Source organism: Aptenodytes patagonicus, chromosome 2, assembly GCF_965638725.1.
Source record: "Aptenodytes patagonicus chromosome 2, bAptPat1.pri.cur, whole genome shotgun sequence".
Lineage (NCBI taxonomy): Eukaryota > Metazoa > Chordata > Aves > Sphenisciformes > Spheniscidae > Aptenodytes > Aptenodytes patagonicus.
The window spans coordinates 117,208,752-117,223,275 of record NC_134950.1 but is presented as its reverse complement, the minus strand read 5'-3'; the positions used below and the strand labels follow the sequence as shown (position 1 = coordinate 117,223,275).

General features: G+C 40.7%; 1 protein-coding gene across 3 annotated transcripts in view; it reads right to left on the bottom strand.

Annotated features, from left to right (window-relative positions):
* Window positions 1–5,641: 5,641 nt before the first annotated feature.
* BMPER (BMP binding endothelial regulator) overlaps window positions 5,642–14,524 on the bottom strand; it is a 154,295-nt gene continuing 145,412 nt past the window's right edge. For all 3 annotated transcript variants that reach the window (XM_076330850.1, XM_076330852.1, XM_076330851.1), the window contains one exon: window positions 5,642–13,176. In XM_076330850.1, coding sequence (XP_076186965.1) covers window positions 12,995–13,176 — 182 coding nt within the window. In that variant the 3' untranslated portion in view covers window positions 5,642–12,994. The remainder of the gene's footprint in view (window positions 13,177–14,524) is intronic.

Here is a 14,524-nt window from a genome sequence, read left to right as displayed (position 1 = left end):
AGGGAAGCATAATAGAGACCTACCTTCTAAATAACAAAACTCCTTTTATACCTCCTTTCTAAATTTCACCTGCAGCCAAGCGGTTTCCCCTCTCACAGTGTCTGAACATACCTTTCCCTGGCTAAGGGGACAAGTTTTAGACTAGAAGTGACACTGCAATCTAGCTTGGTTTAATTTTCAATTTTTCATTTTTTTCACTGGAAACTGTGGCACTGAATACACCTCCCTTTAGATGGGTGGCAGCTTTGAAATTTCCTAAATGAAATTTTAGAGCAGAAGTTCTGATCAGGTACTGGTAGATACAGCAGTAAAATTTGCTCCTTTCAGCTTCATCAGGGATTTGCTCAGTGTTTCTTCTAATGTTATTTTTGTCTTAACCATCCCCTGAAGCAGGTCTGTGGAAGGCCAGGTCTACATTTCTGTCCAGCTCGCAGTAAGACATTACTGACTGTGGTAGGGACAGAAGTAGGCAGGAGGACTTTGGCTCAAGGTGCGACTCTCTCCTGATTACCTTGGGAAGACTCAGGGTGAAGAAACACCGTCATTCGCCATACCAGAAAGGGATATTCTGATTTTGGAAGGAAAGGAGAAATTGCCTTCACCATTAAAATGGACAATGCATTCTGCATCATATGATAACAGTCACAGCGATCCTACTCCTTCTGTGCCTTCCCCCCATCACACCCGCATACACACATGCAACACACATGCCACACACATGCACGCACACACTTGGGCTGATCTGATGCCATGCCCGAGAGCACACCCTTTTCAGGACTGGGTAAATCGTGCTTTCTTACTGCAGCCCATAAAAGGTTTTTTTGCAGTCTGCTTTGGCGTTTGCCCAGTACTCTGCAAAATGGGGCGGTTGAAAGGGGAGTAGATGCTATACATTTGTGACAGATTAATATATCAGTGAATCTTTTTCCTACATCGTTATAATTGTAATGAAGTTGCAACTTAAAAAACACAGTCTATTGCCCAAGTTTGTTTTAAAATACTTCGAGATTAAACTTGGCGTTCTCAGTGGCGAGCGAGTTAAAATGAGAGCAGTATTGATTATTGCCTCAGCAGCGCTGTGATCTGCTCGCAGAGGCCTGTGGAGAATAGAAATTTAAACAAAGGGAGAAGGTGGGCCAACAGCTGCAGATGGTGGTTAAACAGACACTCAGTTGCACACAAGCTTGTAATGATCTTGGCTGTAATCGCTTACTCCTCAAAATGTTCTCAGGATCATTAAACAGAGGCTCCTTTAATTGTCTGTTGTTATAATGGTTTCAGAGAGAATTCGGCCATTTCTGTTTGGCTACACCTCAGATAAATTCACATCATTTCCCATTGCCCGTAAACAATCATGCCGTCATATGCCAGAGAGATGCGTTCTCATTCCCTCTTCAGCTCCAGAGCAAGGAACAAGGGCCTCTTCACACAGCTTGCACATGTCAGGTCCTGGTAGCTCTTCAGCCTCTTTTCTGAATTGGTGGCGGTTTTTCCACTCAGGTCTCGGGGGCTCTGTATCATTAATGGACCGCTCACCTTTGCTCTAAAACCTGGACTCTGGCTTGATTTAACCAGCAAAGCCGATGTTTTTTTTTCCCTCTCTGGACTAGTAGGTATGATTCATAACATCTCATGGCACTATGTATTTTCAAAGTTAATCTGGTCAGGCCCATATTTGAAATCACTCTGTTTTTGAATCCTAGTAAATCTACTGCAGATGTGAGACTTCTATATCCAAGTCCAACTGGCAGGTCATCATGTGTATCCCTATGCAGATGTGGTGGAAAAGCATCCAATTCATGTGTTCAAGCTCTTAAAGGAGTCCTAACACCGGCACTAGGCCCGCAGCTGGATTAACTTGACTTAAAGGCTGGCTTGCCTTTAAAACTGCTGCAGGCAGGGATGAGGGCTGCATCCCCCACAGCTGCCCATAAGATGTATGGGCTCCCCATCCCATTCCATGGGTGGCCAATTTTCTCAGTTCTCATAGGGAATCGAGTTTTGACTCTAAATTAGAGAAATTGGGGCAGCACTGTGGCATGACTGGCTACTTAGCAGGCAAGCAGAGCATCTAAAAATGCTCCATTCTTTTACATCAGTGCAACTCCAGAGATTTTAGGCCAATTATGTGGGCATGAACGGTCTTAATGGGTTTTGCATGGCCGTTGCTACAGCTTACAGTCTGCAGCTAAGTACCCATCAGGGTTAAGATCCAACAAGGTTGGGGTTAATGCACCACCACTGAAGACTGGTGTAAATGTTTGTATTCCTGCTGTTTCTACCTTATCAAAGTTTGTGCAGGAGGAATTTCCCTCTCTGAGATGTTCACTGTGAGCCCTTTCATCAGTAATGAAAAAAATGCACTTTTATGTAAAAAGGAATGATGCTTTTTGGAAGAAAACAGGCCTCAAAAAGAGTAAAGCTTAGTTAAAACTTTACTAAGCATGCCAGTAAACTCTCTTTAGCTTTCTGACTCATCACCCCCCTTCGTATTATTCCCTTGGCTCACAGTAGCTTATGCTTCTATATAATGACAGCTGCCTTATTAGAGATAAATCTTGAGTTTTTGACACTGCAGAATGTAAATAGCACCTCGGAGTCACAGCACCTTTCTTATCTTGCTAATAAGATACCAAGAGGGAAACAGTGACGCAAGTTCTGGTTTAGTCCTGAGACAGGTCCCACTCACGCTGGGAAAGGGTCGCCCGGAGCCACAGCACAGGCTCATTTGTTGGTGCCAGCGGAAAAAAAAAAAATCTTCTTTCACTGACAGGTATACGAATGGGAGTTCAGGAACATCAGACTAGGTGTCATCACATCATTTTCTTCATATTCTTTTGTCCATGTGGAAAGTAGTACTTGGGACCTTGGACCTTTCCCATTAGTTATGTAAACTGTGATGAGGCTGGAGGGAAAGGGCAACAATCAAGAGAGAAACAATCGAGCTATTGCCTAACTGCTTTCCAAATGTATAGTTCCTTATAGCACTCAAGAGGCTGTTTTGGAAGAACTGTTGTATCCCCATCCTTCACACATTGTGCACATTGTGTATATTGAAGTAAGTCCATCCTGTTGGGCGCCTTCCATTCAAATTGCTGTTTTTTCAATTAGAAAAGACGAGGAAGCATGATTAAAATTCAAATTGCCAGGCTTCGCTGTTTTCAGACATTGGTTGTAAAGCATATTTGTTAAGCACCATCTGCTGTACGTTCAGAAAACAGCAACCAAAACTGCTATTCTCTTTCCAGCTTTTAAATCAAATTAAAATTATTTAAATTCTGCCTACTATCAAATACATTATTTCAGCTCTGGAATGTTAAAACTGTATATAGTCCTCCGATTGCATTATCTGTCTATGTACAGTTACATATAGACCGCAGACTGGGACAGACACTTGGGGGAGAAACTGCGTTACAAAACACCATGTCCTAGAACAGGACAGTGGAAGGAGATGGGGAAATAATAGCGATGTTGAGCCTGATTTCCAGATGTACTAAATAAAACAAGATGAATACAACTGAAGACAAAGCATTGTCTTTCAAGGGCAAATGTGATGTGTGGTAACCACAGGACGCAATGATAAAAACAGAAGCTATGCATCAGTTGAAGCTCCTAAATGGGCATTATTAGCTTTTCAGTATGGTTTAATTAGCAGAACAATTATTACCAATACTCCGAAACATCACAACTCTATTGATGGTGAACTGTAAGTGATGAAGAAAAGTACTCCAATTATTAGCCTGAATTAAGTGAATAGGCTGAAAGGCGTAAATAAACCTGGAGATTGTTTAAATGAAAAACAGCCACCAGACTTTTTTCTCAGCCTCCCTGTAAGGCCTTTCTGCCATATGTTTCTTAAAGATTTTTCTCTTTGAGCATTTTAATGAAAAAAAAGTGTCAGAAGCTGTCCAGCTCAGAACGGGTCACACAGGAGCAGGGAGGGAAGGATTGCTGCTGTGATGTGCAAGGCACAGGCTGCCCAGACAAACAGAGGCAGCAGAGGTGGAGGAGCCTGAGCCTCAGAGGTGCTCTGCTGGAGCTCCTTGTCCTCTTTTCCTACCCTTCCTGTCCCCTTCCTCATTGCCCTTGCAGCTGGTCTGCCCGTCATGCCTTAAGAGAGTTTCTCATTTTGTACCTCTGCTTCCATCTGAGGGCATTTATTGCCCAGCTGGATCTACCCAGCAGTGAATGTGAGCCTCGTAGGTCGGAGGCTGTCATTGGCAGGACCCATAAACCACATGTTGGAGAGGGCAGTGGGTGAGGCAGGGACGGCAGGAGGTGGCGTCTCGGTGGTCGAGGCTGAACGCCATCTTGAAGCTGTGGATTGTAGCCTGGTCTTTTCTAGGGGTTTCCTATGTAAAGCTGGACATCTTTGGTACTGTGTCATAGACAGTGGGGGTCAGACCACTTGTAGCTGTGAGAGGTGCCCATGGGACCTCTACTCTGCCCCCACGGACAGTGCAAGCGCTCTGAAAAAGGTCAGTCTGTAAGGCCCTCATGTTGGGCAGACAAAACGTTGACTGTTTTTGAGCTTAATTACACCAAGGGCCAAGTTAAGTCTGGCAAGAGAGAAGTGAGGATAAAGTCTGTGACTGCACACCACTTGGGAGGAAAATTAGTATCGCAGCATTCTTGGTGAGGAGGCTGCATCCAAAATGGGTAGGAAGAATAATACGGAGTAACCGTTACCACTGAGTGGTAATTTGGGGTAAAAGTTACATGTGACCATGTAAGTAGTCATCTGGTACGCTAGCATGCAGGGCCAGATCACCCAGCCTTTGAACTACAGACCTTGCCACCTCTGCCATGCCCTCACATCCCAGTAATGGAACAAAGACTGGTGAGACGAGCCTGCCCTCCCCAGGATGAACGTTCAGTGTCTCACGATACTGAAGCAGCCTGTCACTGAGGACTTCACATCAATATACTTAGTACAGACCAAGCAAGGAGTCCCACAGCTACAGAACATGCGGCACCAGTAGTCCTATGAATTTAAAGCAATCCAAGACGCGAATCTCTTACCTTCTATGCTCTCCTCATCTCAGTCCAGGAGGGAGAAATCCACCAAAGAAGGTCCTCTTCTCGCTCAGCGCAGAGCAAAGCCTGCTCTCGGCCCTGGCCTTTTGGGTTCATGATCTAATTACCCTTTCAGAAGTAGGGCAGGTTCCTCTTTGAAGAAAAAATAAAAATACTTGGCAATTGTGACACCTGATCTGGAGCCCAACGGACATTAACAGGAGCCTTGCCCAAACACAGATCAGTGGATTTATAACAAATTCATTCTTCCTAAAGTTTCTGGTTTTTTTGTAAAGCATTACCATTTCTGTTCCACCAGTGGGAAAACTAAGTCAAATAGCAGTGAAGTAAATTGGCCAAGTGATACCACATAAACGAGTCACCAGCTGAACAAAGTATCCCAAAATCCCAGCTCCCACATCACAGGTAAAAGTCAAGGAAAACAGTCTGCATGGCTCCTCCCTCCCCTCTCAAGAAATAACAGTATTTAACATCAGTTCTTAGGAGGACACAGTATCAATCACGGTGTGGGAGACATTGCTTTTCTGAGTCAGACCTTGCAAATCAGAACAGCAGTTTTCGCTGGTAGGTATGAAATAATCAGGCATCAATATTTATCTGCATAAAGATAATAAATATTAAGTTTATAAGGGAATAAATAATGTCTTTACAAACATACTCATCACAATCCTACTTTTACAAAATTATATTAGTACAGTATTCTTGCAAAAACTGTATAGACACTCAAAGACAAGCCATGTCAAAGTTACTGCACAGTTTTGCAGTTTTGTAAGTTACATTAAACTACATAATCATTTTAAATTCAACAAAGGTATAAACTGAGACATACTGAAGACAGAAATTTAGTAAAATTTTAAATAGATTTCATATTTACATGAATGCATCTCAGGTGAAATCTGGTAAAAATTTAGCATGAGTAAGCAAAGCAGTTCTAAATACTAAAATGTAAACATTCTGCAGTGATGCTCTTGACACTACAGAGCATTCGCCACAAATTGCATATAAAATATTTCAAGTAACCCATCCATACATTAATGGCTTCAAACATCTAATGTATGTGATATACACTGTAATTTTCCCTGCAGCTTCTCTTCCCCTTGATCATTTGCAAGGTAACAGTTAATTATAATGAACAAGAAATGAAGGAAAAAAAAAAAAGTACATCTTGTCTTTAAAATAAGTATTATTCTATGGGTTCCTCTAGAGTTATTCTTGATGCACACCGATATGAAGAAAGTCAGGGCTGTACATCAGGGGTTCAAACACCTGCATATTTATATCCCAAACTAGCAAACATTCAGGTGCCTAAGATAGGAGAAATAATTTCCTCCAAACTCTACTCATTTATTTCACCCCCTTGAAGACACGGTGCCATTTTAACTGGAGAACTGCATCAGTACATATCCACTTCTGGGTTTTGATCCATATTCTGTAGAACCCGATCAAGTTTTTTTAATGGGTTTGAATGCCACTCAACGATACTCATTGAAGAAGTTGAATACTTGAACTAAATATTAAAAAAACCCTTTCGTTTCAAAATTCTCTTTTCTTCATCAGTTTCTATAGTCACTCTTCCTTTTTCCTTATCAATACTGTTTATCAAAGTTTTTATGAAAGTAAAAGTACAACAAATTACTTTTCCCCCCCCTTCATTTATAAACTGTGATCTCTTGTAGCAAATTATTTATACTGATTTGGGCTGCAGACGCTTTTATTCTAATACAGTGTTACCAGAGATTTATATTGAACTATAGCTAGAAGCAATCAGAAGCAATTAGAAGTCTAATAATTGAGGGCAGCCACACCAGGATTGTGGATTACTTCCACACCTATAAAGCCAGGATGGTGCTAGTATGAGCTCAAACCAGTTGAAAACTAGTGTAGCTAGCAACAGTTAACTCACTGAAATTGCTTCCTGCTTTTACCAGTGCAAAAGAAAAAATCAAGTCCAGTATGTCCCTTTCTTTTAACAATAACAAGAAATAAAATAGGGTAGGAAATTACAATGTAATGTAAGAAATTGCTATGTTGACATCAAAAATCAATAGGAAAAAAAAGTCTCCAATCTTCTTAAGTCTTATAAAAAAGGCTTCAAAAAGCCTTGACTTCTATGATGTTCTAGCAGTAGATAGCAGCATGATCATAAAATAGATCTATGTATAGAAATCATGAAGAAATAAGAAATACCATGCTATGAGGTTTATACGTGATCCTGCCAGATGCTGAAGTCTCTGGCCCTGACCCAGCAAACCATTTAAGCATGTGGTTAGAAGTCAGCATGCATGGTGCCCCACTGAAGCAAACGAGGTTATTCAAAGTTTGAGCACATAGTTAAGTGCTTTGAACGATTGGGTCATTAAAGTACCAACCACTTACTGCCAGAGTATAAGGCTAAATTACCGCTATGAACAGGTTGTTGCATAGCTGTCCATTATGAGGCTTACATACTGCTCTTTGAAGCATTTCTTCACCACTGGATAAGAAAAAAATACGGGTCTGTCTGGGCAGGAAATTCCTACATTCCCATCATTTCTCTTCCATGTGCAAAACTAAATTATATTGATGCCCAGGTATAAGCATCACTTAGGGAAATACAAAGCGCTATCGATGATAATGGTAATTATACAATGCCACCCCTCTCCCACCACACATACACACTCCATTAGAGCCAACTTCCTCCTGTATGCAGGGCTAGCGTTAACTCGTAACTCGCAATGAAAAGGGTAAAGTCATGCAAATAGCAGATGCTATGTGTCACATTTAACATTGCTTAGAGTTTCTAAGATGCTGCTTGATGCTGAGCAACGTTGCTGCCTGGTAAAAGCAGTGTTGTCAAGAAGAAAACTTGTGCCCTCTGCGTAGTAAGTAGAACTTGCAATTTTATCTCAAAGCCAGGAACAAGACTAGGTAGAAAAGGGCATTTGTAGCCTTTGTTCTGACAGTTGTAGATTGGGAAATGATGTGTGTTCACTAAAACACGTATCCTGGAGGAAACCAAAACAGGTTTGTTGTGCTAGTGGAAGCACAAGGACCGAATTCTGCAGATGTTTGCCTCATGTCAGCTCAGGAAATAAGATCCTTTTCCTTAACTTTGGTGACGACTTCTACTGTGATTTAAGGGTTGTGAGAAAAGTAGGAATAGAAGCTCATAACTTTATTTTAATTATGGATTTCTATACCTACCAATATACACCTGTTCTATTCAGATCTCAGCATATGATTCCGCTGTGGTTGGTTTGGGTTTTCTGGGTGGGTGGTGGGGTTTTTTTGCTCAGGGCGTATGGATGTACTTTGCCTTTGTCAGAAAACACTTTCAGTTTAGTTCTTACCACTTAGAGGGAAAATACCCACGTAGAAAAAAAATCCTATTACCGCTTTCTCCTTTCTCATTTGCCTCTTACCCTTATTCTGCCATCCTGCCTCTTTATTGCCTCACATTATTGTACCATCTTAATTCAAACACAATGCCATGGCCATCTGAGGGATCAAGAGCTACCTCGTGTTCATAGGAGAACCTTATTTTGTTGTTACAGACTCTGTTTGGTGTTCAGGTGTCATGGTGATTATTGCAGTAGAAATACTAATCTGTGCAACAACCTTTACACAGAGAGAGAAGGAATTCTGCAATGGTAGCACAGTTGGGTCTTTGTCCTGAAAAATTTGCAGTCATAGACTAGACATGTTTCTGTAAGGAAGCAGAAACATCTCTCTCGCCACAGGGCTTTCTAAAATGGTAGTATCAGGGATAGCAGAACAAGCATTTGATCAGTGTTATGTAATGTAAAGTTCCTGTTTGTCAAATACTGAGACCTTGGCATAATGCCCCCTTCGTCAGGACTGTTCCTGAAATACCTGAAACATCTCACCACTTCAGTGCTAAATGCTGTTGACTGCCTCTCTTTCCAGCCTGTCCAGCTGCAAATGCATGGGCTGTTATTCTCATATCTGTTAGCTCTGATATAACCTTGTCCACTTCGGATGAAGGCAAAAAAAAAAGTACCCCTGTACAGTCACTCAAGATCAGTCCAGCTATGGCAAATGTCAGGTTCCGTCAGTGGGAAGCCAAGCCGTGTCAAACTGTATTTGAATCCTGTGTTCAAAAAAAGCAGGAAAGCCTCTGATGAGAAGAACTTACTTTTAGGTTATCTACTGGAAACCACTTACGTGTTGCAAGGATGGGGTCATATTTGGGTAGGATATTAAGACTCCCTTCATTTTTTGCTCCAAGTGCATACCTTACTCTATAGAAGAAAGGTGTTCTTGGAAGATGTGGGAGTACCTACAGAGTCTTGGGCTACAACTCAAATTGCTCTGCTCAGCTATGGCTTGTCTCCATGGTTTATAAAACTCAATATATATGACAAAAATAGACACAACTGAGAGTAAATGAGGGGGAAGTAAATGTATTTGACCTCCACACATGCCAACTAAAAGCTGACTTTGAAGGGATGACGATATGGGAGATACGGGACAATCTGATGCAAAGCAGACCTGAGTAGATTGGTAAAATACCAGCTGACATTCCCTTGGTGACGTATGGCTTTTTAGAACATTTTCTATCCATAAACTTAAAAAAGATGCATAAACCCGGAGCCTAATTTCCCCAATGAAGTACAGAATATTAAATGACTTGCCAGGGAACACATAGCAGGTTAATGGCGAAGCTATCGATCCAAGTCTTTCCTTGATTCCATCCATTGGATTACAGAGCTGTTTCTCAGACTTTCCTTTTGGATCATTCTTTGGTTTGAACCTCTGCTCCTTCAAATATATTTCACCTTACAAATTGGCACAAAGTTATATGCACAGATTGACATAAGCATAATCAAGACCAAAACTTACACAACCATCAGTTTTGCATGGTGAATATACCACACGGATTATCAACCTTATGCTATTATTAAAAACACATTATTGCATACTAAACACATTTAGCATACTAAAATTGGATTATCAGTGAATTTTGTCAAAAATAAATCCCCAGCAATACGCAGGAAGTTTCCAGCTCTAGTATCCTAGGGGTAATATTTCATGAGCCCTAGCATCCTACGGGTAATATTTCATGAGCCAAGACAGCAGAATTAGAAAGAATGCTGCACTAAGGAGGAAGATGGGCTGCAACCCAAACTCTATGAGGCCAGTTGGTAATGCTGTTACTGATGTTATTGGGCTAGACTTTCAACTTTTGAAAAGCCTGGAAGAAGAGAGGCAAACAGGAGAGCGGAGTGAGACAGCCCCAGCTGGGACTGATCTGGTCTGAATAGCTCAGTTGGGCACAGGGTAGCTACAGATATGGATATAAAACCTCTGCCAGGTTGAAACTTGGGGGCAATTTCTAGAAAAGCAGAACTCCTTTACCTTAGGCTGTACATGTGAACTGAGCAGATGATAGCCCTTACTGTTGCCTTGCAAACTGCCGAGTTTGGAGGACAAAGCTCTACAGCACCATAAGGGCACAATCAGACAGCTTAGAGGTAAAACCACATTCCTGTCTTCCTCAGTATACATCACTAAAGCAAAAAGCAGGGGGCTACCCTTAATTAGGCAGATGTGAAAAAGCTAAACCGAGGAATGAGTCCTCGTTTTGAGGGGACCTGTAGGTCAGGTTTTGAACTGAACCATTTTAAGATTTAAAAATAGAGTTCATCCTACAGATAGACTGAGTCACCTCTTCACCTGGCGTCAATTAAGTGTTGCTTGAATGCGATCAGTGGACTGAGAGAGCTGGAGGGCTCTCCCTTCACCTTTCACTCACCTTCATCAGTCAGGAGAAGAAAAGGGAAGGACAGTTCTATACACCGTTCATGTATGCAATTCACTTTGTGTGTATTTTTATTTTGGAAACACTGAGCAGTAAGTAATGAAAATCTATCCTAAACTACAGCTGGGCAAATAACCTTTTTAATGGCTTAGACTCCATATCTCAGCATCGAAAGCTCACAAGCTGAAATATTCTTCAGTCTAACTGATGCTTTAAATTATTTTAATGACTGCCATTTTATGTTTTAACTCCTTGGACCAATTGCAGTTGTTCTAAATTTCAGCTTTGCCATTCAATTATCACATGAGCCACATAAAACTCTTCTAGTTTCCTGCTCTGATGGGATCTGCCCATTTGCAATTCTGCTTCCCAGTATGTGGCTTCAAAACCCTCTCTGCCAGTACAACCAAATTATTTGATTGTTCCGAGAAAACGAATACAAAGGGGACATAAAAAGATGAAGCTGAGTTTATTTAAGATTTGGATAAACATCCATGGAACGATCCTGGCATGATTTACCCAGCTCTTTTTAACACTGGTGGTGCAGCATTTTGGATAGTGTGGTGCCTAAGCTCAGGCTCACTGAGCATCTTCCTCCCGGATGGGATCGCAGACAGGTTGTATAACCCAAGTGTGTTGCACCCACTCACTCACTGTAAACTCAGACCCTGCGAAACTTCCTGGAGAGTGAAGAATTAAAGGAGAAAATTGTTCAAAGCATTACAATGTGCCATTTCAATGCAAGGCATAATGGAAGTAGCTGTGTGGGAGGATATTACTTCATTATAAACCTAAATCAGATGCCCAAAGATTTCTGTCATCTCCAGAGACTGTTCCATCAGGCTCTACAAGAGGTTTTCCAGTGGAAGAAAAATAGCCCCCCCCTCCCTTTGGGCTTGAGAAAGTTGTATGGCTTTTTTAACAGTTTCTAATGAAATCCCATATTATTGCTTCTCCCCTGGGAGACTTCAAAAGTCATGCAAACTTCACAGAGCCCACATGTTCGTAAACCTCAAGCAAAAGACCAGTAAGGAAATAAATTCCAGTTCTCCAATTAGCATTTGACATTCTCTACTGTTTTTTTGGTGGCGGGAATTTATCTTTCTTCTAAACCATGCTGATAAATTAAATGAGTTACTAAACCCGGCATTATTTCATGTTTGAAGGCACACTGAAATCAAACACTCCAATTCACAGTGGGATTTGCTTTCTGCATAATATTTGGGGGAAATATGAAACAAACCCAGCAGTTTCAAACATGTTAAAGGGGCTAATATGTACATGAATATTTTCTTGAAGCTCCTTATTGTGTATTCACAGCTACTGCCAAACACAACAACAGAGACGGGGCATTAGGATATGAAATGGGAAGTGGTCGAATTTTCAAAGCGAGCTGCTGGGTGCTGAACACTTTTGAAAATCTGGCCCCTGACTCTTTGGTGCCGTTCCAGAAAGAAATATCTCTATGCTGGCAGTTGGCCAACCAGCTTTGGAAATCCTTTTGCACAGTTATTTCAGTAAAGCATAAAAGCCGATCCCCAGCTTTCTCTGCCTGATTAAGCACTGTCACCAATCACTATGCAGCTCTAAGGTACGCATGAAATATTCCTAGATAAATCCTCCATCTCCAGAGAAATGTGTTTCCTGTACAACTGTAAATCCAGGTTCTGTGCTGAAGCTAATCCAGTCTGGCAGTGCTATGGCCCTAGAAAAGTTTCCCTGGAAACGACAAACTTATGCAATGGCAAGGTCATCCAATCTTTTCATGCCACTATATTATATTAAAAACACCTGGTTTATTTATACAATGACTTACAGATCAGGGTCCTAGAAATAATAATACATAAACTTTATAGCAAAAAATATACATATAATAATTCATCCTCTAGGATATATAGAAATGATGTATATTGGTGTGTGGACATATATAAATATATGGGTTGTACTTACGTTTAGGGCACTTGTGTATAGATACGTGTATCTACATACACACAGTATACATTTATATATCTTTCTAGGTGCCATGTGTGTATACATAAATACACATAAATACACACACAGGAGCATATTTACACTCTGTGAGTAGACATGTACTTTGCAGAATCTGCACACAAATAGCTGGAGTCCTTCACTGGCTGTGAGCATCAAAGGGATCAGTGACCACCCGCATTAGTGTCCACAGAAAGAGAAGCGATGTCATCGCTGTGGGCACAGGACTGGCTTGATGCATCTTCCTTTGTGAAGAACTAAATTTGCCGGACAGTGGCACCCTGCAACGCAGGGCTTGTTGCATGGGCCAATCTCGTTCCAGTTGTCACATGTTTTGACACATCCCGGACCACAGGTATCATAAACTGCACCGTGTTTACACTGGGTTGCTGAAAGACAGTTAAATGGAATAAAATACGCGTATTCAACAGAGTCCCACAAGGAAAGTTACATATCTGTTTGCTTGGTTTCTACTGCAAGAATCAAAAAGCACATTTTGGTATGACAATCATCTAGAGGAAAAAATTACTTGTAAAGAGATTCCACTATATTAAATGCAACACTACTTTACATCACAAATATAAAGGTAGCAAAATTCCTAATCAAAAAGGTATCAAGTTCCTAGCAGTCTTGAACTGTCTGAGAATTTTAACACAGCTGACGGTATATAAAGCTTTGGCAAGGTTTCCATCTATAAGCAGATCTATGCTTTATATTTAAGGCTTAACATTGTTTATTTATTTGTTACAATGCCTTTTATCAAGGATTCCTGAAACAATTACAAGGACAGTTATTATCAGTCCCACTCCTACAGAAAGAAGAAGAGAAGGGAGAGTCATTCACCACATCAGACTTTCTATTCCTAAGATTATACTTTCAATATTGCATATTGCAGCAATGCAAAACAATGCTGTTAATTCAGCAGCACCACTTCTAAAACAAAAAAAATTTAAAAAAAATGTATTATTTCCATGCTTTATGCTATTTTACCAAGGGATCACTGAGAATTAGGATTCTTGTACTTAATGATTCCAGTATCTATTCATTGATTTATGTAGTTGACAGTTCAATGCATTTCCAACATAAGAGACCACTGAGGGCTCAGCTAAAAGCACTATACCCCCTCCAGATCAATATTTAAACTCTTAACATTTTATATCCTGCCTTTTTACTATGGAGAATAATACATGGTTCAATAGCGAATAAAAGCCTGTTATTCTTTTCTAACAACGGCTGTGCTGATGGCAAAAACAAGTACTGATAAAATAGCTTATAGATGATAAGGGACTCTCAAGCATCCAGAATCATCTCTTGCTATTTACAGAGCGGTGGTTGCATTAAGAAGGTTTCTTCCATTTTGAGAGAGCTTGAAGGTCCAGATTTTTTAAAGAACAGTTCTGTTATGGACAGAAAAATGCTGTTTTATTGTGAGAATTGGCCTTAGAGTGCCATTACAGTACTGTTAGTATTCATAAAGAGAAAATAGGCAGAAATAAATTGATTAAATATGTATGAGTGTATCACAGACGATGGAAGTCTTAGCACTAAGCCATCATAAATTTAAGGGGTTCCCCTTCACCAGTAACAAAGTGATCTTCAAAACAGCATCAGCTTCTTGCAAGTCTTACTTCTTATGCATTTTATGGCATTTACACATATGTGAAAAGCAGAAGAAGGAATTTTGGCAAGAATGCATACAAATTTCTCAGGGCATAGATATTAAATAAGCAAACAAAA